This window comes from Vitis vinifera, chromosome 13 (genome assembly GCF_030704535.1).
Source record: "Vitis vinifera cultivar Pinot Noir 40024 chromosome 13, ASM3070453v1".
NCBI lineage: Eukaryota > Viridiplantae > Streptophyta > Magnoliopsida > Vitales > Vitaceae > Vitis > Vitis vinifera.
Window position 1 is genome coordinate 23,746,494 of NC_081817.1, and position 27,859 is coordinate 23,774,352.

At 35.5% G+C, this 27,859-nt stretch overlaps 1 protein-coding gene across 1 annotated transcript; it reads left to right on the forward strand.

Moving 5' to 3' along the window:
• The first annotated feature begins 933 nt into the window (after positions 1 to 933).
• Positions 934 to 27,834, forward strand: LOC100263567 (flowering time control protein FY). Its single transcript, XM_010647342.3, has 18 exons — positions 934 to 1,422; positions 2,359 to 2,450; positions 7,067 to 7,135; positions 8,306 to 8,410; positions 9,479 to 9,574; positions 9,835 to 9,917; positions 10,029 to 10,100; positions 10,177 to 10,274; positions 13,717 to 13,776; positions 13,874 to 13,934; positions 14,036 to 14,123; positions 14,243 to 14,306; positions 18,068 to 18,146; positions 18,962 to 19,051; positions 21,169 to 21,257; positions 21,533 to 22,068; positions 25,634 to 25,849; positions 27,443 to 27,834. The coding sequence occupies exons 1-18, from the start codon at positions 1,125 to 1,127 to the stop codon at positions 27,566 to 27,568; spliced, it is 2,322 nt and encodes a 773-aa protein (XP_010645644.3). The 5' UTR covers positions 934 to 1,124; the 3' UTR covers positions 27,569 to 27,834.
• Positions 27,835 to 27,859: the final 25 nt, after the last annotated feature.

Here is a 27,859-nt window from a genome sequence, read left to right on the forward strand (position 1 = left end):
AAACTCTACTTAATTCATTTATAAAAACTAATTTTAAATAAATTCTAATTAATTCATTTATAAAAATTAATTTTTTATTATTAAAGTTATGTAATACATTATTTAACTATATATGTTCTATAATATTTTATTTCTTTTTCTATTGCAATCTTTTACTCTAATTTATTTTCCTTGATTTTGTTATTAGATAATACTAAAAAGAAAATACTATATTTATTATTGAAAAATTTGAGGAAAATAAATTAGAAAAAAGAAAAGAAAAGAAAAGAAATTGGTGAATAAAACTTTCTTAATTGAAATTGTTGAAAATTTTGAGATGAATAAAATTAAATTATTAATAAAAACAATTTCCCAAAAATATCAAGAAAATTATTTTCAAATTTGTAATTTTAAAATTAAAATTTTTTAACACTTGAGTTTCAGCACCACCACGAACTGAAATGTCACTAATAATAACAAATTTATTATTTAGAAGTAATTTTTTTTTTCAAATATTAAATTATTGATGTTTTAGGGATTTGTGAGACTTTCCATAGTAGATTTTGAGTAAAATTTTTTTTTGAAATGATTATAAGTAGAAAATTAAAATTTTGGATGATTGTAAAAAGTAAATTTCTAATACTAAAAAAATTTATTATTCAAATGAGAAAAAAATTATTTTTAAATATTAAATTATTAATATTTTACGAATTTGATTTCTAATAAATTAAAATTTTATATAATTATGAATGAATAAAAATATATTAAAATAATAATTTTAAAATTTTGTTTGATAGTGATTTTAGTAAATATTTAAAATTTTTTTAATATATAAAAAGATTAAAAGTTTTAAGTGTTCCAAAAATTAGAAATATTTTCTAAAAATATTTTGTTTTTATTTTTAATTCTGTGAAAATAAAAAAATAAGCACCGTTTATCGTTATGTCGTCCAATTTCTTAATTATCATCACTTTCATTGTGAGTTATGACAGCAAAAACACTGCACACTATTAGGGTTTATGCTCTGATGCTTTCTTTCCCACTTTTTGTCCTTAGGGGCTAGGTTTAGGGTTAGGGTTTTGGATTTCTCATCCTCGATCTTCTGCGTATCTACATCTTCGCTGCTTTGACCTCTTTTGGAAACAATGATGTACGGTGATCCTCAACAGCAGATGCAGCAGCAGCAGCAGATGCAGCAGCAGCAGCAGATGCATCAGCAACAGCAGATGCATCAGCAGCAACAGCAGATACACCAGCAACAGCAGATGCAGCAGCAGCAGCAAGGCGGAGACTTTCACAGGGGCCCACTGCCCCCACCACCGTCTCAACCACAACCACCGCAATCGCAACTGCCACCTCCTCCGCCGATGATGCGCCAGCCCTCGGCTTCTTCCACCAATCTCGCCCCCGAGTATCACCATCCATCCGCTCCTCCTTATGACGGTATGGTTTTTCACATTGTTCATGTTTCTGCTGTTTTCTTGGTTCGGTTTGCTGAGAATGTCGAGGAAATTAGTAGAAAAATTGCACTTTGGGTGTTCCATTTTTATCTCTACTTTCCGCGGTGTAAAGAAAATTTTGAATTGTACTCGAATTTTTGACAAAATATGAATGACATATGTGTCTGATATTCCGAATTATTTTGGATAATTATGGACTGAGAACACTGCTTTCTTACTTTTCCCCCTCTTTCTCTGGATATCTATTTCTTTTATTACTTTTAATTTCCTGGTGTTATTTTCTTGAATGACTCCTGAATCAAGATTTGTTCTGCAGCAGGTGAGTTCTGAATCTAAATTTGTGACTGAGCTACTCCTAGTGGTTGTATTAGACAATGAGTCAAAGTAGCTTTTGTTTTCTTAGGCATTTTGATATTCTTCGTGGGGAAACAAAAATTTTCAAATTATTCCCTCTTGATTTTTTTTAAGCGAACCAGAAAAGATGGAATATATATTGTAGGCTTCATTAATTTGTAATAGGCCAAATTACTCTGAACGATTGAATGAAAAGACAGGTTTTATGAACTTAAACTACATCACTTTTTCTACTTCCAAACTCACTTCAGAATTTGTCTGTTTTTCTCCATAGATTTTCCATAATTTTCATCTAAGTGTTTGTCTTATTTTTCATAATAATTTCCAGAAATCAGTCCTCTGCTGAATTATTGTGAATCCTAAATTACTTACTGTGCTTCAAAGTGCATATCCTTGTGGAGTTGAGCAAGTGTGGTCTTTGTTCTTGCTTCTTAGAAACTACTAAAATTTTACGGCACTCAAGCATGCAAGTTTTAGAATGGTTAAGTTGCCATTACTTTTCCTTCTTGTTTTGGATTGGTCAAGTTTTGCTAATGTTTCTTTCATTTATAAATGGTTAGTACAGCTCATGCCGATAGTTTTGCTGCAAAAAGAATGAGAAAGCTGGCCCAAAGAAGAGCAGTTGATTATACTAGCACTGTTGTACGATACATGCAGGTAACTGTTTCTACCCTTTTGGACTTATGTCACTAGTCTTTCTTCAAATATATATTCAATCATTTTTTTTTTTCTGATATTGTGGTAAGAAACAAGATATTTCTTGAAATTGCTACAATTTCATATTGGATATGTCTTTCATCTGTAAGGTTCATGGAGTGCCCCTTTACCTGATATTGGCTTCATTGTTGTTGGAAGAAAATGAAACAGAAAATGGACCAGAATTTTTCTTTCTTTTTCATTCTTTGTTTGTTTGTAGCACATAAATTGTACCTTGCAATTCTACTTTATCTAGATGCATTTTGAACTTCACTGATGTGGCTTTCTGTGGATAATTCCTTTTACATCATTCTGCCTTTTCAGAATCTTTAGTTTGCACCAAGCACTTCCCATGGGTGTTGTTGTTGGTCCATAAGTGAAACATGCTCCTGCCATCTTGCTAATTCTGCTTTCTTATTACCTACCATGCTAGACTCTTTGATGTGCAAATCCATTGGCATGACTAGAGCTTTGAGTTGTTCCTTCTCTTGGATACCCTGTGTAGCTAGTCAGACTGCAGATGGTTTGGCCTTCCTTTTTAGGTGCCTTTATTAATCCTTATTTTGCCCATTAAAAAAACAAAAGAATTCCTTTGTCATCATTATGTTTTGATACGGTCCATGTTTCGGAAGGATGGGTCATTCTCCCATGTTGTTGGATTGTTTGTTTCTGATTAGAAAAGGTTTTGAAACAGCGATCATCAAACATGAAACTGCCATAATATCTCAATTGACCATGGTTGCTAGGGATGATGTTATTAGCTTGTGTCCAAGATTACTCTGTATAATATTTTTCTTATTGAGGCAATGGAGTGTTAGTGCTATTATGGTTGATAGGGGCAAGGTGTAAGTCTTGAGGCGGAATGGGGTGTAAGCCTCAATTAAAGGAAAAAACCTTTAAAAAATTAAATTCACATAAAAATAGAGAATAAGAAAACCATTAAATTCAAGAAAACTCATTGTTTTTCATAAAAGTTTCCAATTTAGTTCATCTTTCCCTCTTCCAAAATGCAACTCTGTCTCATGAGTCATGGTTTGACGAAATTACTCATCACTCCTGAGCATCACCATCATTAACACTAGTGGGATCATGTAAGGAATCTTTATTATATCTAATTGATTTATCATCCTCTCTATCAATATCAATTTCCACCCATGTTTCTTTTCATCCACCAATTGCAGCATCATAGGTTTAAGCTTTAAGCAAAGCAGTGGCTATAAGGAGGCATCATTGCGATTCTAGCTGTGATTCTGAAGACTCTTGCAGCAAAGTAGTTCTCCTCTGGAAGTAAGAACCCAGCACCCAGGACCCAGGACCCAACAGCCAAGAAGTCTTCTCTTCTCCTTCTAAATATCTTTCCTTTCCCCCTCTTATTTTTTTATTATTTAAAATCAACCTAAGAAATTGATCTAAGACCCAGAAATTTACCCAAGATCTAAGCCCATGACTCAAAACTTACAAAATAGAATAAAAAAGCCTAAAAACATTAAAAATCCATTGGATATGGAGGCCCAAGAAGAACAAATACTCATAAAAGTGCCATCATATCTGAGGCTTAAGCCTCAAGGTTGTGTGCCTTGGTAGGGTGAGGCTTAATCCTCAACTACAGACTTAAGTCTCACCATTATTTCTTAATGCTTCCTCAAGGCATAAAATCCTTTTAAAACACCATGGGCAACTTAACTGGCACATGAGTGGTCCTAGGCTCATCTAATAGGCTAGTATAGCTAGTATTGTATTATATTGTAGGCTACCATCGATGGTACTTCATCATATTTTAGCTTTATGCTTTCTGTTGTTTCATTTATTACAGTGTTGGCAAGCATGTGGGAAGGTGATTGGAGGCACTTGCATGCATTGAGAACATTTTTTTTTTTAAAAAAAAAAAAAAATTAGAAAGAAGCTATTCATTGATATGGATTTTGAAAACAAGCAAAGGATGAGAAATCCTTCCAAGAATACGAAGGGTCCAATAACAAGGAAATACTTGGCAGGAGTGACAATGTAGCTACATTGAAGGATGAGACAATAAAATGCATTGAGAATTTGTAAAGCAATTGGAAGATGGTGAGGAAGAAAATCATGATTGGGATGATTTTCATTTTTTCTATTTCTCTAGGGCTAAGTTTTTGCAGCCTAGCCCACGTACACAGGGAGTATAGGGGTGGTAGTATCATCCTTATATTTATGAGTCTCAGCTCTGTTGAATTCTTTCTTTTTGCATGTGGTGGCTCTTTTGTTTTTGTCTTATAAGCGTGGCACTGTTTTACCTCTGTATAAATTTAATTTACGTTGTTTGTGCTTGGGGTTTGGCCCTTCTTTTTCTTTATTACTTTATCATTTCTTATGTGTTGCAAAGAGAAGGAAAAGTGACTGATTCTGAAAATTTGAAATATATGACCTGTGAATTCCTGAATATTTGTAGTCAGATCACCATTAATAAGTAAAGACATTGTTCTGGTTTCCTAGTGAAGGCAAGCATCAAATATTGGAATCCTTAAATCAACTTTTTTCATAGATAGATAGGAGAAATATCTGGACGGTCACATGCCAAAGAAAACAGCAAAGATGAAGAGCCCTACATAATGGATTAAGTGAGAAAAGAAAATCAAAATTCTTTTGCCCAAAAAACAAAAATAAATAAATAAATAAAATCTACATGGGAAAGCCTCTGGTCTACAGAAAAAAAAAGGTCCAAATGAAAGTTATCCTTCAGCTACAAGATTGGATTTTCTTCCTCCTGACAGATTCCTCTGCCAGTTTCTTCCAACACTATGGAAACAAACATTAGCATTGTCTTCCTTAAAAAATGGAGGCACCCACTGAACAGAAAAAGTGAAGACAGTAAGGTCCAAAGTTCTCCAGCTTCCCAACAGTTGATAAGATCGTGGTTTGTTGACTGCTGACTTTTTTTGTGCAAGCACCACCAATGAATCATGTGAAACCTTGCTGCATCAAGTGGTTAATGGTGAGGACTTCCCTGAGCTACCTCCATGCATAAAATTCCACTATGGAGGGAACCACTGGCACCCATACCTCGTAAGCTGGGGACTTTCTGCTGCCCCTTCTGCTTGATTCCAGAAACAGTGACTTAAAAGTGAATCTTTCATCCCTACCAAGTCTTCATCTGATTGTATCTTCTTTGTTTCCGAGTATTGCTTGTCATAGAGTATACCCATAAGCTTCACCAATGCCTCTAATTATTACTCTTGTGAGATTGAAATAAAAGCATGGAACCTATAAATATCAGTCATAGACCTAGCCAAATCCCATGTGATCTCCACAAAGGCATCGAAGTCAGATGATTTGCTAAAAAAGCTTGGAAATGACCCTTTAAGGAGAACCCCTAACCAAATTCCCAGTTGGACTGGTCTCTCACCTCCTTGGAGCACTAATTGCCCACCTCCACCTTGAACTTGCCTATTACAACCTCTTTCCAAAAGCTCTTCCCCTCTCTTGCAAACCCTATGAATCTCAAAAAGTTACTATCCTAAAAGAAAAAAAAAAAAAATCTTGTTGTATAGCGGAGGTTTTTAGTATTTAGATCAGGTTTGTATTTTTGTGGGAAGGATTCCTCATCCTTCTCATGAACTCTTTTATATGTAATTAATTCATCTCTTGTTTCTGATAAAAAGAAAAAAAGAAGAAAAAAAATTAAAAGCTACGGGTAATAATTCTGATTCAGCTTTAAGACAAGCATATATATATATATATATATATAATTATTATTGTTTTTGCTTTTTTTTAATTATAACTAAAGAGCCACTTGGAAGGAGACCATTGAGCATTGACACTTCCACAATGGCTTAGATGCAGATTTTGGAGCAAATTTATCTCAAAGAGATTCATAAACAGGGTTGCAGTGGTAACTATTGGTACATCTTTAAATAACTCAATCCTACAATCCATGATCACCATTGACATTCTATATATTAATAAATTGATTTTCATTCAGTCTGATTAAGTCTATCATATTTGGTGATCATGTTTCATCAGTCATTAATTTTTATGGATTTTGGTGGTAGTATTTTCATCAGTCAAGGTTTTATGGATACTCTTTCCCTGTCTTATTGAGTTTCTTACAATATACATACATATATACATATATATATATATATATATATATATATATATATATATATATATATTTAGAAACAAACAAATGTATTAAATTAAGGATAGAGAAATACAAAAGAAGGTTGAGGAATTCTCCCAAAATACAACAAACTAATAAAAAAGTATGCTGAAGCATCCAAAGTACTAAGTAAACCTATACAACGATAATGTACCACAAGGGAACTTATAAGAAAAAAAGTAAAGCACCACAAGGGAATATACAAAAAACAACTCATAGCTCTAGTATTTGACTAGTATAGTTTCTTACTATATTTTTGACCCCTACAATTTAATTTCTTTGCCATCGAAAGAAAATCATGCACTGGTCCTTACTTTGGTCTCTTTTCATTTTCAGGTGCATCCATGTTTCGTTTGAAGCTTGTCTTCACCTGTCCTGTTTTCTTTTAAAGTTTCTATTGGAGTTTGAATAACTTGTAGTGTTTGTTTAATATTTTCTGCAGATTCGCATGTGGCAACGAGATTCAAGGGACAGGACAGTATTGCAACCTACCCCAGCTGCAGCAATTGATGTTAGTTCATACATTTTACGCATATTCCATCTTTGCTTCTGATGTTGACATGGTGGAAGATGGAAGTAGTTTAATTTTTATGATGTATTGTTTTCTCATGTGTTCCGTTTATGATCTGAGCTGCATTGATTCGAAGATGGAAGTAGTTTAATTTTTATGATGTATTGTGATCTCGTGTGTTCCATTTATGATCTGAGCTGCATTGATTCGAAGATGGAAGTAGTTTAATTTTTATGATGTATTGTTTTCTCGTGTGTTCCGTTTATGATCTGAGCTGCATTGATTCATTTCCTGGATCTTTTGCATCTTCTGCCTAAAAAAAACAGAACTTTCATGTATTGAAATTCAAGATTTGGGGCTGCTTGATATCACAATCCAATTCTGAACACAGAAATTTTCCATAATAATCAGGGTAATTACATTTTCACTGAAAGGGTTGAAAAATTCAATTTGAGACTGCTAACTTGTTTCTGAAAATTGAACTCTCTTCCTTTCTATGATTCTGAATTATAAAATCTAAGTTGTCTTTGCCTAAGTTTATGAGCCAAATGACAAACTGACCCTTTCAACAGCTTGAAGTCGTCACTCTCACAAAGTTATAGCTAAAGAATTTAGTACCAAACTTTCAGTTTATCAGAAAAAGGGTGTTTGGTAAACCGAATTAATTGCTTAATGAATTAATTTATGTCATTAACCAAATCAATATATTTGATAAAATAACTTAATATTGCAACTTAAGGTTAAAAATGACTTAAAAGTAATAAGTTAAAATAGATAATTTTTTCTAAATCCTAATTGTCATTTGTCTTACTAGTTCATGTTTTTTTCTTCCATGTTTCTCTCATAAACTCATAACTTAATATCAGTGAGGATAGTCATGTCAATTTAATAGTTTAGAAAAACCTTGAAGTGTTTTTTTCCAACCAACTTTAACGCTTCCAAAAAAAAAAAAAAGAGGTAAATGATGAATTATAGGTTGATAATTTGAGTATAATTTAACTTAAAATCATTTTAAGTTACTAAACATTAAGTGTTAAGTTTTACCAAACACCACCGTATTATCTTACCTCAATATGCTAATTACTTGTTTCGCAGTGAAATGTTTGTCATCAGTATGATTTTCTTTCTGGTGTTGCCTTAAATGTTTCTTTTGTGTTTTTGTTGGTGCAGTTGTTGCCAGCAGTTGCTTATTCAGATAATCCATCCACAAGTTTTGCTGCAAAGTTTGTTCATACATCTTTAAACAAAAATCGTTGTTCAATTAATCGAGTTCTGGTGAGTTCATTGGAATTTGATGTTCTTGAATATGTATGTTGCTTAATTTTTCTTCTCTTATTTGAGATGTTATCCATATCCTGTTTACTTCATTTGAGGTATTTTGTTGTGGCATTTTGTAATTATTTATGTTCCTGTTTGCAGGTTCAAGTTAAAATATTTTGATCCTTCTAAGCAAGAAATATATATTTTTAATTCTGATGCCACTTAATTTGCAGGATTTTTTAATTCTAATTGCCCGTCAATGCTAGGATTCAATCCATAGCCCATGTTTATATGGTTGAAACAAAAAATCTGGAAGAGTGTGAGTTAGATGTTAGAATTCATCCAAACAAGTTAACTTTTGACACATGCTTTCTGGACTCAGATCAATTACATGGTGGGCCAATGACAAAGGTCTATAAGACATCTAATAAAATAAAGGGTCTATAAGCAATCAGACTGTTAAAATTCATGCAATCAAACTTATTTTTGGCACTGACCAAAAAAGATTCATCTAATACTGGGTCTTCATGAATGTATGCTTGCACTGTGTGCCTTTGGCAGTTATTGGAATCGTCTTTTCCCTTGTGAGGTTTTGATGAGTCACAGTTTTAATTTGAAATTGAGTGGTTAGGTAGCAGTGTGAGGAGAGGAGACAAAGGAAAGGGATTATCTTTGAAATTGACCAGTTAGATAGGGATTTGATGGGGTGGAACCAAAGACAATGGTTTTTTTGGCTTAATGCTTGTTAGTGTGTTGATTTGATAATATCATCATGCAGACGACCTTTAGAAATTGGTTGTATAATATATTCAATTGGGCCCAGATTCTCTGTTTTAGTTAGATACTCAGATGGATTAGATTTATAATGGAATTCTTTTTTTTTTCTTTTCTTTTTCTTTTTTGGGTTTCTATTAAGTAAATGTTTGGTTTTCATTCTCTTTTGTCAAATGGTTTTTAGTTAGTGTGGAATAATTTAAGCAAACTGATATTTTGTTTTAAAATTTTTTATTGTTATGTCACTGAATTAGTATGTACTGAAGTGTTATCCTTTCAATGCATTCTGACCCTTGCTTTCTGTCACAGTGGACTCCTACTGGGAGACGTCTTATCACAGGCTCGCAAAGTGGGGAATTTACTCTTTGGAACGGACAGTCATTTAATTTTGAAATGATTCTTCAGGTATGCCGTTGTATAAGTAAACTTTCCATTTCTAGTTAGCAAAGAAATTGATTTTCCTTCTGGGGTGTTTGGTGTTGGGTAGGGTTGGTTTTCCTTGTTCTCTGTGTTTCTGCCTTGGCACATTTTGTATGCTATGTGTGTACACTGTTGCATCCTTTCCTAGGGCTTTTAATATATTCTTGCTTTTTACCTATCAAAAGAAAAAAAAGAAAAAAAAAAGAAGCGAAATTAATATAGTTTGCAATGTTTCTTAAATGTAGGCTCATGATCAAGCAATCAGGTCTATGGTATGGAGTCATAATGAGAACTGGATGGTTACTGGTGATGATGGGGGCTCAATAAAGTAAGCATCTATCTTATGCAGCCACTTTGGTTCAATATTCTTTTTCAAAATTCCATTGAGTGAAAATTTTTTTTGTTTGATGTGCTCATGCTTACGGGGGATGCTTATTAGGTATTGGCAAAACAACATGAATAATGTAAAGGCGAATAAATCTGCTCATAAAGAATCAGTTCGTGACTTAAGGTATATATTTATGCATGTTTCTAGCTAAATATTCTTCATGAAGCTTTTCATAATTAAGTTTTACCTTTTTGACCAGCTTCTGTCGGACAGATTTAAAGTTCTGTTCCTGCTCTGATGATACTACTGTTAAAGTTTGGGACTTTGCTCGGTGCCAGGAGGACCGTTCACTATCTGGTAATGTGCCTTGAAAGCTTGATATCTGAGGATGAGCTTGCTGTTCCCAATCTTTGTTTGACATCAATAACATTTTTTTTTCAATCAGTTGGTTGTGTTATTGACATATTGTCTGATATCATGTACTATGGAAATGATATGATAGTGTGCCTCTTTGTTTGTTTGAACTAAATTCCAAAGCATGGTCAGTTATGCTTCTTGTTTGATGTTGTCAGCAAGAAATTAGTGGAAATGGACCTGATATTTTGGTCAAGTTTTTAGTTCTTCATGTTGACATTTAGACATGTGGTTTTCAAACTTGGTTGACTTATTTGGGATTTGCTAGTGGAGAATTGGTTTGGGTTATTAGGCTTGAATGTTTGTTAGCTGGCTTGTTGTGCATGAGAAATTACCTTTCAAAAGGGGTTGCCTTAATCCTGTGCATATTGGTCAATTTAGCCATTCGGTCTTAGTATTCCAAACTCCAGAATTTGTGGTTAGGATATTAGATAAGCTTATGATCAATTTACCATTGGATGGCTAAACCAATCAGATCTATTTGGGGATGTGTCTATGCTCAACTTTTGGCATTTAGACTTTGGTGATGTGGCTGTGTTCTTCTTGTTATGTTGTGTAGAATATCATAGAGACTCGTTAGAGTTCAATAAAGAGGGATCTGGTTGAGAAATTTTCTCCTCTGATGTAAATCATTTTATTTTCATTAGACAGCATTGATCTAGGAGTATATGAAAACATGATATTATCTACAAAAGGGGCTGGTAAAAATCCTTCCCTTATAGCAATTAGGGAGAAATTCTTAAAAACAGATTAAAAAGAAGACAGATTATAATAGGCAAGCCACTAACAAAACTTGAGTACTTTTTACCCTTTGGGATAGGATCTTCTATATTTATTTCGTCCAATGTAGTCCAAAACAGCAGATAATCTCATTTCAGTTGAAACTGTTGTAAACCAGTGAAACAGAAAGAAAAGTGGCTTACTTCCACACTGGATGTCCTCCCTAAATCTAACTTGTCCCTAGTCCTTAGGCTCCTTACACCAATTCTTTACCCTAATTAATTTATGCTAGACCTTGAGACACTACTGCATACTAAACAATTGAAGCAACAATGTCCTTGCTATGACACCTTATATGCCTAATATGTTACTTTTCACTATTATGAGCCTTAATAGAGTTTCTTGCGAACCTCCATGGTAATTTTCATAGCAAAGTAGTGTTGACAATAAGAGGCAAAGTTCTTATTGAGTTATCAACTTTCCTAAAAGGTAAAGCTATTAGGATTTGGGCCCATAATGTATATCATGCTCTAACAACCTCCTTCACATGTGACTCCATACGCACTTGTAACTCCATACCCACACGTGGAGAGATAGATAGATGGAGAAATAAAAAATTTGTGATCACAAATATAGAAAGAAATAGGTGGGGGAAGGACCTGAACTCAAGATCTTTTGCTCACTGGAGTCCTAATATCATGTTGAGTTATCAATTTTTCTAAAAGCTTAAGTCGTTAGGATTTGGGCCCTAGTGATTCTAGTCCTCCTTGATATTCTTTCAAAGTTGATCATAATACACAAAATGGTACCTAAACAACTTCATTTGACAATAACAATTATATATGCAGCTGAGGAAGAAGAGCTGTCAATCCAAAGACTTAAGAATTCTTTTGTATATTTCCTTTGGTCAGAGATGAAACTGTTTATAAAAGATGGTCCTTTGACTTTAGTTGATTTTATTGATTGGGTGGGAACCCGTTGAGGGTGGGGTTCGGGCTGCACCTCCGGCCTTGGCATCCAGCTAGGGAGTGGGGGGTGTTTTCTTCTTTGTAATCTTTAAGCCGCTGCTTTGGTGGTTTTTTTAATTCAATTTTATTCTTTACTTATCAGAAAAAAAACAGTTATATATGCAGCTAAGGTCTCAGCCCTGTTAGAAGGGTTGAAAGACTACTTTGGGTGTTAATGATTTGCTAGTGGAAGGGCACTCAGCTATTGCATTCCCATTCATTTCTCAGGGAAAAAGAGAGCGCTGGAGGCTGAATATGTTTATTTACAAAATTATAGACATGTCAAGGTTTTGGGATGTTTTTTTCATAGGTTTCTATGTATTGGCAAGCCAAGTAGCAGACCAGATTTTTTTTTTTTTGATAGGTAAAATAAGAATTAAATTAAAAGCACTTGAAAGTAGCAGACTAGTTATTGAATCCTGGATCCTTGTGTTTAGAGATATTTGTTGGGGACTTTTTTTTTTTTTTGATAGATAAACGCACAGAAATATATTAAAAAGGGGGCATGAAAGGCGACCTAGAGTATACAGGGAGTATACAAGCATCACCTACAAAAACCGGAAACAAAAAGGACAAACCCTTACCAGACCTCAACAAGAACCCAACCAGTCCACAAAATTAAACAGATATTTGTTGGGGACTTTATGCCTCCCTGAGCTGCATTTCATTCTAATCTTTGGTTGGACCTATCCGAGTTCCTACCTAAGTGTAATACTCTTTTTTCTTCATTGTATTCTTTCCTTTTATCTTGAAGGATACCTCATCCTTCTTGTAATTACTCTCTTTTTTTTATCTCCCTTGCTGCTGCCTCCTCACAACACTCCCACATAGCTGCAAGCCCCTGCCAAAAAGGGGGATGGTTACGTGTCTTGGGTTGAGAAATAAAGACACAAAGAGGTGAGCAAACTTGCAGATAGATTTTTGTCCCTTCTTTTGGAGGATAATTTTTCTTTAAGGATCCCTACCTCCAACCGAAACTGCTGATCACGGACCAATGGCATGCCCATGTAGGTGGAAGGAAACTTATCCACCTTGAGTTTTTGGTTGAGTCCAAGCTTGAATTTTGGGATCCTATCCTTCCTGAAAAGCTTACTGTCAATGAGATTAATTGTTAATTGTATTGAAGGATCCTTTACTGAATTTGAGGCTTATCATCCTAGCATTGGGTTGAGTAAGTCCAATAATATAGAAAAGGGTAAGCTAACTATCTTCTTCACCACCGGAGATCAGAAAGGAATTGAGAGGAACATGTTACATTGTTTTTTTTGAACAGATTCTTTCTTGTGAATTGGATGGATTCTTCTTGTCTCATAATATATACTGTATGTTCTGTGGAGGGGAATTTAGGGGGGTTGCATTCCATTGATTTTGGGTAGTTGGTATTTCTTGTGAGTTATATGGAGCCTCTTGTCCTGAAATGTATGCCACAGGGTTCGAGAGTTCATTTAATGTCTTCCATTATATCTTTTTGTCCCCTTTTTTTTTTTTTTTCATTTGGATGATATGAGAAAATTACTCATTACTGCTTGGAGAATTGCTTCTTTGCTAAGTCCTTCACAGTACATGGGATTTGATGTCTATATTATTGGTGGCATAAGTGATTAAACAGTGCATGAAGTAACCTAAGAGTTCTGTGTACATGTTTTAAACTCAGGCAGGCCATGGTTGGGATGTGAAGAGTGTTGATTGGCACCCTACAAAGTCCTTGCTAGTTTCAGGTGTGTACTTGTACACCTTTCTTTAAACTTCTTTGTTGAAATCTTACTGCAAGATGCAGATCCATACTCATATTCAATTGAATTGTCCTCTACGTAGGTGGGAAAGACAACCTTGTGAAACTTTGGGATGCTAAAACAGGAAGAGAGCTTTGTTCATTGTGAGTGCTTTTCCTTTCTTTTCTTTTCTTTTCTTTTTGGAGCAAAACTATTTTAGTTTGTGAGTCAAATTATTTTGAGAAATTGTAAATCTCTTTTGCAGTCATGGCCATAAAAACACTGTGCTCTGTGTCAAATGGAATCAAAATGGTAACTGGGTGCTAACTGCTTCAAAAGATCAAATCATCAAGGTAAGTAACTTAGCTTTTTCTGAGGCTATCTTTCCAAATTGAAAGGATTTGAATTTGGACGCTTCTCTCTCTCTCTCTTTTTTAGGATGCTTATGCATTATTTCACTCTGCTTTTACAGCTTTATGACATAAGGGCTATGAAGGAGCTTGAATCCTTCCGTGGGCATCGGAAGGATGTGACTGGTTAGTGACAACACTTCTCAAAAACTTTTATGCCTTATATGTGATGTATAATGTTGACGGTTGTTATGCACTTTTTATTTGTCTCTACTGATGCATGTGAAAATAAAATGACATCTGAAGAAAAACTCAGATGAATATATTGTCTCTTTTTCGCTTGCCTAAGCTAGTTGCAAAAAGGCTCGAAAAACTTCAAAGGGATTTTCTTTGGGGAGGGGGAAGCACGGAAAGAAAAATCCATCTAATCAATTGGGAGGTGTGGTGTGTACCCAAAAGGAGAGTGGGGGTCTAGGTATTCGGAAAATTGATCTCTTGAATAAGGCCCTATTGGGTAAATGGATTTGGCGGTTCGCCTTTGAGGAAGCATTCCTTTGGAGGAAGGTGATTGGGGTGAAGTATGGCCAAGTGGGATTTGGTTGGAGAACAAAGGAGGCCCGCGGAACGTTTGGGGTGGGGGTTTGGAGGGATATCTTGAAGGAGTCGTCTTGGTGTTGGGATAATATAGAGTTCAAAGTGGGAAAGGGGACTAAGGTTAGTTTCTGGACTGACCATTGGTGCGGAAATGAGGTGCTGTCCCAAGCTTTTCCCCAGTTGTTTGCTTTGGCGGCCCAAAGGAATGCCTCGGTAAATGAGATGTGAGATTCTAGTCTTGGTCAAGGAGGTTGGAACATAAGACTCTCTAGAAACTCTAATGATTGGGAGCTGGACGCCTTAGGAGAGCTGTTGCATATGTTGAGCGATTTGAGGATTTCTCTTGAAGAGGACTCAATGACTTGGAAAGGAGGGGGACACGGCCGCTTTCGGATTAGAGATGCCTACAAGTTGTTGACAGGGCCTAATGTCATTACCTTCCCGAAAAAGAGCATTTATGATAATTCCTAACTAGCTGATTGCTGATTTTCTAGAGCTGATTGCTGACTTACATATTTTGCATTTTCTAACCAATCTATAATGAGACTGACTTTGTAGCTCATAAAAAAAATATTAGATCCAGGGAAATTTAAAAAATGTAATCCTTGGATCAGTAAAGAAAGCTGGAAAAGAAAAATAAGATTGAACAAGTTAATCTAGGTTGTACATGTCGCTGAAAATATCCAGGAATAAAGATGATAAAGAGAGGTCTCCTATGAAATTCGCTAAAAAGAAAAAAAGGGAAAAAGCAGCATGTTATGATGACATTCAGACCTTATGTAAAAGTAATTTGAGACTGGAATTCTATACTAATCTGTCCCAGAAAACTCACAATTGGGAAAATCCTAGTGAAAGTAGAGACTAGGAAAGGAAATGATATTCAGCCACTGTTAATAGAAGTTCTGATTAGTCACAAATGAGATGTATCTGTGTAAATACAAAATGTTTTTTATGTTATAAGTCCATGAGCTATGGTGCTTAGGACTCAAATATTTTTATGTTGGTGACCAGTTCCAGGAGTAAAGACAGCAAGGAAGGGCATCTCCTACCAATATTCATAGGAAAAAGAATTACTTATGATATGCCTGTGACTTGAAATTAAAACCTGGTCCAAAAGTAACTTTGAAAACCTGATTCCAGGAAAAAATCCTTGTCGAAGTAGTAAACATATATTTTAAGGCAAGACTCAATATTTGTTTATGCTTTGGGTTGGCCTTTGGGCGCCCTTTTTTATTAATATATTAATTTTCTGTGTCTTTACCCATCAAGAAAAAAAAATTTTGTTTATATTTACTGTCATTTATATTTTTGAAAGGATTTCTCATCCTTCACTTGTACTTGAAAATTCATATCAATGAATTGTTTATTTTTTATTTAAGAAAAAAAATATCTCATGTCCTTTAAGGTTACTATGAAATTGTTTGGGAATTGTAAACAGTTTTTTGTTCTTAAAAATAGAAAATTGTTTTCCAAACTTGAAACATATTTGGTAATTTTTGAACAGATAACAGTTTCTTGAGAACTTGTTATTAAAATAGGATTGTTTTTGAGAGTACATTCTAATTGTTTTTACTTATGTTTTGAGGGTTATTTAAAAAATAATTGCATAGATATGGAGAATGATTGAAAATAAAGCATTACAAATAAATGTCATTTTTAAGAAATATATGGAAACACAGAAAATAGGTTGAGAATATTCCAAGTTCCCAAACAAACTTTTGTCATTAAAAACATTAGATAACTATTTTTAATTGTTTTTTTAATAACCGAGAAACCTTTCATGGTTAAGTCCTTCAAACTAATTTAAAATTTTTTTCCATAAATTGTTCTCACAAACATTCCAAAATAGGCTCCATGTTTTCCCTTGAAGTTGTTTTACTACTCCAAACCATATTTGGCGTGAGAAAGATGGAGTGCTTTATTTATTTATTTTTTTGATAGGTAAATTTTTGTCCCCATTGGGGCTTGAACTTGGAACGTGAACGTCCCACAAACCCTCCCCATCTCTTTACCACTTGAGCCAGGCCTCAAGGGCGATGCAATGCTTTATAAGAAGACAATAACAACTTTTAGTCACCTGCCATGTATCTTTACTTGTCAAAACTATCTCTATGCAGGCACCATTTGCTGCAGCTTTTTTGGATTGCCTGAAAGCTCTTTTTGACTGCTGAAGCAGTTAGCATATATGTTACACAAAAGCACTTTAAAGCAAAAAAGTCTGACTCTTGGAGCTGCAAAGCTCCTCGCAATGAAGTTGGGGGCTATATGCTTTTGCAAAAGTGCTATAGGAGGACGTTTCAGAATTTAAGGCCCTGATTGGGAACAGTTTTTTGAAACAGTTTTTTTTGTTCTTTAGATATATAAAAAGAAAAAAAAAAAAAGGAAAACACATTTAACAACCAGAAAATGGAAAACAAGGCGTTTTTAGAGAACATTTTTTAGTAGTTTTCACTTGTTTTCTGAGGGCTATTTTAAAAATAAAGTACTACATATAAAAGTTACTTTTAAAATATATTTGAAAATATAGAAAACATGTTAAAAATATTTCAAATTCTCAAACTGATGTTTGTTCTACAAAACATGAGAGAACAATTTTCAACAACTGTTTTTAAGGACCGTTTTTTTAAAATGTCTCCCATTTGGAGGCTAAGTTTTTTTCCCTGATTAAATATGAATGTCTTTTTTAGGGAAACACCTTATTGGAAGTTACAGCGCAACTAGACAAGCCTATAGACTAGTCACCTTCAGGGCGCTACTTGAATCAGAGTTGACTATGGATTGAATCAAAATATGGAAGAGGATTTGAGTAGACATGGCCAAGTATTTGTAATAAGACACTTTAAGAGTGATCTTCAAATTATGTGACTAGGAGATTGGCATAGGTCTTAGTGTCTTATCATCAAAAGCAAAAAAAATCAAAGTAAAATAAATTTTGCATGCTGATGCTAGTGATACAAGGGATATCTGATGGGTATGCGTGAATTGTTTCATAGTTTGAGTTACTTCACACTTAAAATAGGATCTAAAATGTTTGATATTTTTCTGTATTTTCCCTAGACTGTGAATATAGCATTCATGGTTACATTTTTTGCTACCACATCTGAATGATCAAAAGAAATTATTTCTGGGATATTGGGTTGCAGAAATAGGTGTCTCTAAATAAATAGCAATATCATAGTAACCGTGTCTTCAAGTTTGAGAGTGTGGTTAGATTGTGGATAAATGTTATGTGAGACTCCTTCATTATGCTTTAACCGTGGACAGTTGTTTTACCTAATGAATTTAGTGCTAAATTGTAGCTGGACAATTTCCTGATGGTAATTCAATGTAACTCTTGTTTCCAATGTTTGCAGCATTGGCTTGGCATCCATTTCATGAAGACTATTTTGTAAGTGGAAGTTTTGATGGATCCATTTTCCATTGGCTAGTCGGGTAATTTCTCTTCCTGATCAAGGATATTCTTTTTAGTCATGGATAAAATTAAAAAGATGATTTGTACTCATTAATGTATCAGTTCATTTTCTCTTGTTTGTTTGCCTCTTCCATACCTCCGTTTCTTTTATGCATCAAACCCTTTTTCATGTGGAACCACTCATATTCTTCGGTTGTTTCCTGGGCAAAACATGGAACAATCTACAGCAGAAATAAATGTAAATAAAGGCCGCCGACTGTTGCCATGTATTTATTTAATCTAATTGACACTGATATGGATTGATTGATCAGAATTGGGATTGGATTTAGAAGTAAGTGATGCTTTATGGAGCACATATTTTACATTTATTTTATTGGCTTTGGTTTCTTTATCAGAATATATGGTATTAGAATATGGTGGTTTTGGCTTTGAGTTCTTTATTGAATATGCATTGCTCAGTCGATTATATTATCTGATTTCTAGGAACATATCATAATGAATGGAACAAAACCAATTGACATTCTAATAAGATGACCATAGTCATAGTGGATTAAAAGGCATAAGACAAACCCTTGAAATGAAAAGAATTATGAAGTTCTAAGATAAAACCTAAAGGGACTAGCCCCAACCCCTCCTCTAAGACCTCTGATTTGCTATTTTTTGCATCTAAAAGTTGCACCTAGTCCTTGACTGTATTATGTCTTATCCTCAAGTTAAAATGGGCTTATGGATTCTATTTTCATGGTGGATGTTATTGATATCATTCCTTACTGCATGTTTATAACTGCTTTCAGGTCTTGTATCTCATTTCCAAATACATTCTTGTGATTTACAGGCATGAAACCCCCCAGGTTGAAATTCCTGGTGCCCACGATAATAGTGTTTGGGACCTTGCCTGGCATCCTATAGGGTATATTCTTTGCAGGTAAGCTCTGAACTGATTATTCTTGTCATTTGTGGTTACCTTGTGTCATTTTTACTGCATTTTCAGTGTGATATTTAGAGATGCTGCTTTTGGAAGATTTGTTTTCTACTCATAAGTGTTGAACTTTTAACATCTCTTTTACAGTGGCCCTTTTTTGCCAACACGTTTGAGATTTGGCCATAAATCATTCAATTGATATTCCAATTTTATGAATTGTTGTTTTTTCTTTCTTTTCCAAAGAAATGTATTTATTTAGAAAATCAATTTGTTTATAACCTGCTGTTGCTTAACTGCTGGTGGGTAAACATTCACATCTAGCATAGGGCGCTTTGTTTCTGTTAATGTAATTTTATTTGGAGGATTCTGACTCAAAATTCGGTTGACCGTTTCCATTGGCTTTCAATAAATTTCCATTCATGAAGATGGTAACTGACTATCAAAAAAATTAATCAAGGATCAGAAACTTGCTGGGGCTATCTCACTAGTTGGGTCCAATTTAGACTGCTTTAATTAGTCATGAGAACATCATTCTGAGAGAGGTTGTTGATAAGAACTCCATGTATACAAAGAAAAGAGCATGTAAATTTAGTAAGTTTGTTTGACATTATTAGTACTGCATGCTAGGTAACCTTTTGGTAGAGTTTAAGACAAGGAGACCTTGACTTCCTGCAGTGTCCAAAAAATCTGGTTTAGAATCTTGGTCTATTTTTCCGAATGTTGTATATTTGATTTTTTTCTATTTTCCAAGATGTTTATTCTGCTACCATCATCCTGTGGTTAAGGGATCAAATTTTTTTGGTTCCCACTGTAAGATAGAATCACAAAATCATCTGATAAAAAACATGAAGACTATATCTAGCTCAAAGTATGACTAGAGTTTGAATTATGAATTATGTTCATAGTGGCCTGTACCTCCTTGTTTTGTTTAGTTTTGAATTTTATTTTTTCAAATGCAATTTCAAATTTGTTATTGGTAAAAGGAGGATCAATGATTGGTAATTGTCAAGACAGTTATAGTGATTGGTTGGAGGATCTTTTATTGGATGTTATGGGCTTTGCTGGGGACTTGGACTATAAGATGAAAAGCTTTTTGGTCACTTACTAGGGTCTCAGATAGGGAACTGGTTTTAATTTCAAAGATTTGGTATTCCCTTGGTGCAAGGGTGGAGGAACAACTGAGTTCCTTAGAAATACTGCACTGTGGCCAATCTTCCTACTTACTTGAGTCTCAGTTCCATGTTTCTGCTTTTGTGGTTAAGAGACTGAGGAGTTGTCTCAGGGATTTCTGACAGGTTCAGATGATTGGTTAAATATTGATGAACTGTGATAATTCTCTTCCTGTGTAAACAATTGGATTTTGGGGATCTGGCTAATCATTCCTTTTAGGAAAGTTCTTGTTTGGGAAGTGGCATTGCAGATTCAACTCAGAGTAGACAGCTTTTTGGATAAGTCATTTGCTTTAAATACATTACTTGTGAGGTTGAGATCTTAGTTAGGTTGAAATGCTTTTCGATTTACTTGTATGGGAAATGTCATGCTACTAGACAATGAAGTCAATAGTTACTCATGATTTTAGGTTGGGAAAGTCAGAAGTGCTTACTAGGTTGGTGGTGAGCAAAGAGGTCCCTAAAGAATATGCTTCTTACTCATTTTTCTGTTTCTACTAACTGGAGATGGTGGCTTTCCATTGGAACAGGAGAATGTAGTTTCCTGTGTTGTGAACCATGGTTCACGTGGCCTGCGGAGAGATAAGTTCTTGATCTTGTCTCTATGATTGATGATCAGCCCTATACATAGTTTGCAGTTCAAATATCTTTGTCACAATCTTCTTTTTTGGACTAAGTGTGATACAACATTCCTTCCTATTCACAGTTCTTGTGATTTGTGGTTTCTTCCATTTTAAGGCCTGTTAATTTGAAATGTTTAATTTTCAAGTTCTATCAATTGCTGTGCTGTTCCGGCTTTACTTTCCTGTATAGCATCTAATGGTTGCTTTTATTCAGTCTATGTAGCATTATTGTGGTAGACAATGCATGGAAGTTTTAAGTTCTTCTGTGTTAATCTCTATTGTGCTTAGGCCACTCCTCAAGTTACTAAACTTCTAGTTTCTCATGCAGTGGAAGCAATGATCATACAACGAAATTTTGGTGTAGAAATAGGCCAGGAGATACCGTTCGTGATAAATTCAACATGGGGCACAACCAAGGTGGTTATTATATTCTCCTGATCACTTCATGGTATTTCTTTTAAGCCAAGTTCAAATTCTCTACAGTTCAACTTGTTGGATTCTATAACCAAATGGATTATGCTCAGGAGTATTTTTTACTCTGGAGATCCACTTGAATATCCCATATATCTTCTGCTTTGGTTTGTGTAGTTCCTACAAACTTCTATGCGTTGAACTGTAAAGTATTTGAAATTGTTAAAATCGTTATTCAGAACTGGAATTTTATTATTTTTAAGTTCATTAATCTGTGCTAGGTTATGGTGATCAAAACCCTGCACTTGGTGGTCGCATGCCTGGTAATTTCCCGGTACCTGAAACCCCAACAACTCCGGGTCCATTTGCAGCTGGATTGACCCGAAACGAGGGAACCATTCCAGGTGTTGGAGTTGCAATGCCATTAACTATCCCATCTCTTGATACATCAGCTCAAGGAGAGCAGAAGCAGCCTCTTCCTGTTTCAATTCCTTTAGGGGCACCTCCTCTTCCGCCTGGTCCTCACCCATCCCTTCTTGCGGCCAACCAGCAGCAGGCATATCAACAAAATCCTCCTCAAATGCCACAACACCACCAGGCACTCCCACAGCAAATGCCGCCTTTGCCTCTGCAGCCACCAAATATGTCACAGCTACAGCCTCCTTCCCATTTACCCCTGCTACCACATCCTCACTTACCTCGCCCTCCCCAGTTGCCCCCAATGGGCATGCCTTCAAATATTCCGTCTTCTATGCCAGGATCCTTGCCCATGCCTTCAATGCCCACATCACTTCCACTGCAGATGCCTGCTCCAATGGTACTAAGCTGTGTGCAACTCTAATTTTTATTTAATTTTGTATGATATTTTCTCTTGGACTGGGCTACCTTTGACTGCTTAGTTTTTCTGCTTTTATGGTCAATGTGACTCTAAGGTTCAGTTCCTATGATGTATCAGGAATTTGTTCTTTTTCCTTGTTGTGGCCACCCGTTGGCTACATATCTTGATCAATTGGCATGTTGAGCACATATCTCGTACACAAACATTGTCATGCCATATTTGTATGCCATATCCTGTACCAAAACTCTAATTTTTATTTATTTTTATCTAATTTTGTATGCTATTTTTCTCTTGGGCAGGGTTAACTTTGATTGCTCAGTTTTTATGCTTTTATGGTCAATGTGACTCCACGGTTCCTATGATGTATCGGGGATTTGTTCTTTTTCTTTGTTGTGGCCACCTGTTGGCTATGTCTTGATCAATTGGCATGTTGAGCACATATCTTGTACCCAAACATTATCATGCCATATTTGACACGTATTTCATTTACATTTGAAGTGTGCATGTGACATAGCTTTTCAGTGAAATGGAGGACATGCTCCTCCATATTGTGCTCATGCCAGCTGCTGTTGAAAACTGTATAGTGAAGAAGTGGAGGTAAATCAAACATTTTTCAGTTAAGCGCCCTTTATGCAGAGGGACATGCTCGGCCTTTCATGAAAGAGTGTGTAATTTTCTAGTGAAATGTGCTAGTTTAGGGCCCCAATTTGGGCATAGTTACTGATTGCCTTTTTAAATTTAAATTTGTTTAATTATTTATTTTTTAAATAACAAAAAGGTCAATGGCAGAAAATATGTTTGGTGAGGCTCTATAGTTTTCTTCTTTTAAGAGATGAGTATTGAAATTGAAAGTTTATGGAACAAAAACTTAATGTTTCTAGGGGCAAAAAGAGAAATAAAAAAAACATGTAATCCAAGTGGCAATGCATGTGACTTACTTGAGTTGTTGTTCATTGATGATACTTTAGTCTTCTGTGAGCCTTCTCTAGATCAATTGACTTATTAGAGTTGGTTACTTATGTGGTTTGAGGCAATGTCAATGTTTAGGGTAAAAAAGTGAGCTGATTTGTATAGGGAGAGTGGAGAATTTAGAAGAGTTGGCTCCAGAGTTTGGTTGCAAGATTGGTGAGCTCCAGTCTTCTTACTTAGGCCTTCCCTTGGGTGCTCAGTTTAACTTTGTGGCAGTTTGGGAATGTGTGGAGGAGAGGTTTTAAAAAGGATTATCATTATGGAAAAGACGATATATTTCCAAAGGGACTAGGCTTACCCTAATCTGTAGTAGTCTCTCTAGCATGCCAATTTGTTTTATGTTCTTATTTTGTATTCCTAGGAAAGTCAGACTGAGGGTGGAATAAATTCAAAAGGATCTTCTTTGGGGAGGAGGGACCCTTGAGTGGAAACCTCATTTAGTAAGATGATCTATTGTCTGCTAAAAAAAAGAAAGGGTGGTTTGGGGTGGCCTAGGGGTTAGGAATTTGTTGTTCCTAAACAAGATCTTCCTGTGCAAATGGAGTTAGTGTTTTGCAAAGGAGAGGGTGGCACTCTTGCAAAGTGAAAGAGAGGTGGTATGAGGTAGGGTTGTGGAAAGTCATCATGAAAGATTGGGATATTTTGAGGTGTAGTATGACCTTTTCTGTGCGTAAAGAGAGGAGGGTGAGATTTTGGAAGGATAAGTGGTGTGGTGATAAACTATTGTGCACTTCTTTTCCCTCCTTATTTGCTATTGCTTCGTCCAAGGAGGCTTGGATGGAGGATGTTTGGAACCATTCAGCTGAAGGGGGAGTATGGGCCCCCCTCTTTTCTAGGCGGCTCAATGATTGGGAGGTGGTTTTTGTGGAGTGTTTCTTTCAGAGATTGCAAGGGAGGAGGGTATGTTGATGATCAGGTGACTGAGACAAAGTCAAAGGATGAGAAATTTACTGTCAAATCCCTCTACAAGGCTTTAGAGCTGAAGAGACAAGGCGCTTCCCAACAGGTATAATTTGGAACTCATGGGTGCCATCGAGGGTGGGTTTCTTTGCTTAGGAGGCTATGTGGGATAAGGTCTTAACCTTGGATCATATTCGGAGGAGAGGGTGACCATTGGCTAATAGATGCTTCCTATCTGTTAATCACATCCTCTTGCACTATGATGGGGCAAGGGATTTATGGCATTTATCTCTATTTGAGGTGTGATGGGTCCTCCCTGCCTTAGTTAGAGAGACTTTGTTTAGTTGGCATGGGTCTTTTGTGGGCAAAAAGCGGAAAAAGGTGTGGCGGATAGCTCTCTTATGTCTTTTGTGGACAATTTGGAAGGAAATAAACAATAGGGCATTCAAGAATGAGGGGCGATTGGTCTAAGGGCTTAAACTTTCTTCCCTTTGTAATCTTTGCACATGAGCTAAGGTGTATTCAGTTTCATGTCCTTCCACCATTGATTTTGTGGATTTGTTGGGCTTTGCTTGAGTGCTGTTTTTTGTTATTCCCTTTTGTTGGTGGCGCTTTTTGGTGCCCGTTGTATACTTTCTATGTACTTTGGGGAACTTTTCTAGAGTGCTTCTTTTTAATATACTCCTTTTTGTTTATCAAAAAAAAATAAAATGTGGCAATGCATATGATATTGTGTTTCTTATAGTGTAAAAAAAATTTACTTGGGCTCAAGTCTCCAACATCTCTAGGATGCATTCCAATCCTTTTTTCCTCGACAACTACTCTGTTTTGTTAGTCGAAGAGGCCGAATTTTATTACCCCAACTCTGGAAATTAGTGTTGTTGGCCCTCTCCTTTTTTGCTCCCCCCACTCTCTCTCTTTCTCTCTGGGGTTTCATTTGTATATGGCCTGCCATAGTTCCTTGTTTGATGTTTATTTTTATTCTTGAATGATCTGTGTGTGTGCGCACGCACATGTGTGGTGTGTGTTGTGCAGGGATTGCCATAATTTCTTTATTTTCCATTTGTTTTATTCTTGAATGATCTGAATGGTCCCATGCTCTTAACAACAAAATCAATGCAGATTTTAAAATCAATAATGGTTCATATGGCCACTTGATGTCCGTTATAATTTTTGAAATTTTATAAAGTCTAATACCTTGAGTTTTCTGGTCAAGTTACTTCCATATCCAAATAGCTTGCAGAAATATTGGTATCATATTTGCATAACCTGTGCATGCTTGCTCCTTTGTAATCTCATCTGTGTGTCAATCTAAAATTATTTTATGATTTAGTAGCAATTTAGTAGCTCTTTTGTTTGTTTGTTTGTTTGTGTTTCAATTTTTTTTTATCAGTATGCATGTTTTTTATTTTTTATATTTTTTACAACATATAACCAACATGATTGCCAAATGTGTTTCCTATTTTATGAACTGGAAACAAAAACTCAAAACAACTTATTTCCTGCTACAAAATAGCAAAATTAGCAAGTGAACCAAATTCAAGCTTTGCCTTGGGTGGTTCAGTGATTGAAAACCGTCCATCTTGTAAAATGGTGGATCAGAAACGATCCTTGCTCTTTCCATTCTATAAAAGATTTTTAGTGTTTGCTAACCTAAGTATATTTCTGAGTTCAGGGGATGCAAGGTGCAATGAATCAGATGGGTCCCCCAATGCCGCAAGGCCATTTTATGGGCATGAATCCAATGCATGCAGGATCCTTACCCACTGGTGGTGTACCTCCTCCCATTGGAAGTTTCCAGGGTGGGGCTCAAATGTATGCACCAGGTGGTTCATTCAACCGAGCTCCAGCTGGACAAATGCCAATGATGCCCGGGCTGAATCCCTACCAGGTGAGATGGACTTTCATTTATTGGTGTTAGAAACTGTTTTACCTTTCATTCTTGGCAAGTAGAGATAGCTACTATCAGCTGGCTGAATTTTTTTTTTTTTTTTTGGTAGCTAGTGTGAGTTTTATCATATTTGTTTCTTATCCTTAGACTCTTTGAATGTAGTATTTTTACCAAAAAGGAAAAATTTTTGGTAGCTAGGACAAGTCATTCTTCATCCTTTAAACTGTTTGAATGACATCTACTGGTAGTGGTAATTTTTAAATGTGGAAAACTTGGAAAACCATGCAGTTCACACACAAAACCATGTGAAATGAGATCTGTTAAGACAATCCATGTGCTACTGACTGATTCTTTTCATGCAATCCTCTTCTTGTCATGCATTTATCTCCCTTTTGGTTTATGCCCCTATAATTTATCTGAGAAGATGTAGGAAAAGGAAATGGTATTTGGAATTCACAAACTGTGTTTTCGACTCCTGGTTGTAAGATCTGAACTTTTCTATTTCATGTCTTCTTTGCAACCAAATGGAGTATAAGTTCAAGTTAGAGTTTCGAATTTTCATTTGCATATTAAAAAAGAAAAGGAAATTCAAGTTGAGTTTCTCCTTAGTTGCTTAAGAAATTTGGCTATTCAAGGGAATTCCATCTCCTAAATGCCATGAATCCTTTCCCCCTTTTTTACTTTGATATCTTTTTTGCTTGTTTAATTAGTTTGTTTCTTCAGTTAGATAAAGGATTGGGGACAAGATGATGTCTAAAAGTGTTCGTTTCTCACAACAGAAGACACTTGTACTGGTTATCTGCTGAATGTTTGTGCTCCTGTTCCTTTTTTTTAATTTTTTTTTATTTATGCCATTTCCTAATTCTTTTTCCCTTCCTGGTACTTTTCTTGAGAGTAGATTGAAGGGTAGAAGCTCTTATTAAATTTCCAACTCAAAAGCTTCGTACATGAAAAAGCTTAGACACTTTACTTAGGCCTTACTCTCAACTAAGACTAGACACTTTGAAAGGTAAAAGCTCTTTTTTAAGCTCAATAAAAGCGTCTAAGCCTATTTGGTTAATTTTATCCAAAGAGATTATGACTTAAAAAAGAGCTTAATATGGAAACCAGGAAAATGTCGCTTCTTGTAGGAGCTCAGTTTTGGCTTACAAGTTCTTGCATGTTTTGTAAAATTTTTAGGATACCGATATTGCCCTTTAAAAATTGCGACTTTTAAAGCTAAAGCCAAAAACAGGAACCTATCAGAAACGAAGCCTTAATGTATTAGTGGAAATTAACTGAAATAGTTTATAATTTAATCCCTGTTTATATGTGTGGGTAGTTTTAACTCATGAACCTGCACGTCAAACATGGGGAACGGAGATCTCTACAGTTAATTTTCTTTCTGATAGGCAAATAAAAAAATTATTTTATGTATGAATTCCTTGTGGCAAACAAAGCCGTGTGGAAAGTTTTGGGTCTGGATTTTCCACTGCAAAATTCTTGGATTCTGATTTGCATACATGAGATTTACATTCTTATGTGGCTGGGTTTTCTGAACAGATATCATTTATAATGCTGCTGAATCTAATTGCTACATTTTTCTTATTGCAGACCGGGAATCCGAATCCAAGCGGAAGCGGCATGGGAACACTGCCATCAAATATGGGTCATCCATCTGGTATGGCTCCGCCACCACCACCACCAGGTCCGCCGCCGCATGGCCAACCAACACAATAGGACCATTCATGTGGGCAATGCGGCAGTCAGCTGGGACAGAAGGGAAACCAAGAGTTGCTTTCTTTCTCTTTTTTCACTCTCATCCATTTTCCATGGCTTGTAACAGGATTCTGTTTATTTTTGTTTGTTCTGTATTTGCCCAATTGATTTCCCTTGTACACAACTAGTTAAAACAGTTGATGTGAATTTTATTTACAACCGCTCCCCCTGGTGAAAAAGAACACTGTTCTTTTCTGCAATCCATGGATTTAGAAGCCTTGATCAAACGCTTTCTAACATATGCTGATAAAC

What these genes read in the sequence shown, in the direction of transcription:
- LOC100263567 (XM_010647342.3), top strand. Translation starts at nt 1,125, where the DNA reads ATGATGTACGGTGATCCTCAACAGCAGATGCAGCAGCAGCAGCAGATG. An exon ending in GTTCAATTAATCGAGTTCTG is followed by an intron (nt 8,411 to 9,478) that starts GTGAGTTCATTG and finishes TTTCTGTCACAG; the next exon opens with TGGACTCCTACTGGGAGACG. An exon ending in GCATCGGAAGGATGTGACTG is followed by an intron (nt 14,307 to 18,067) that starts GTTAGTGACAAC and finishes CAATGTTTGCAG; the next exon opens with CATTGGCTTGGCATCCATTT.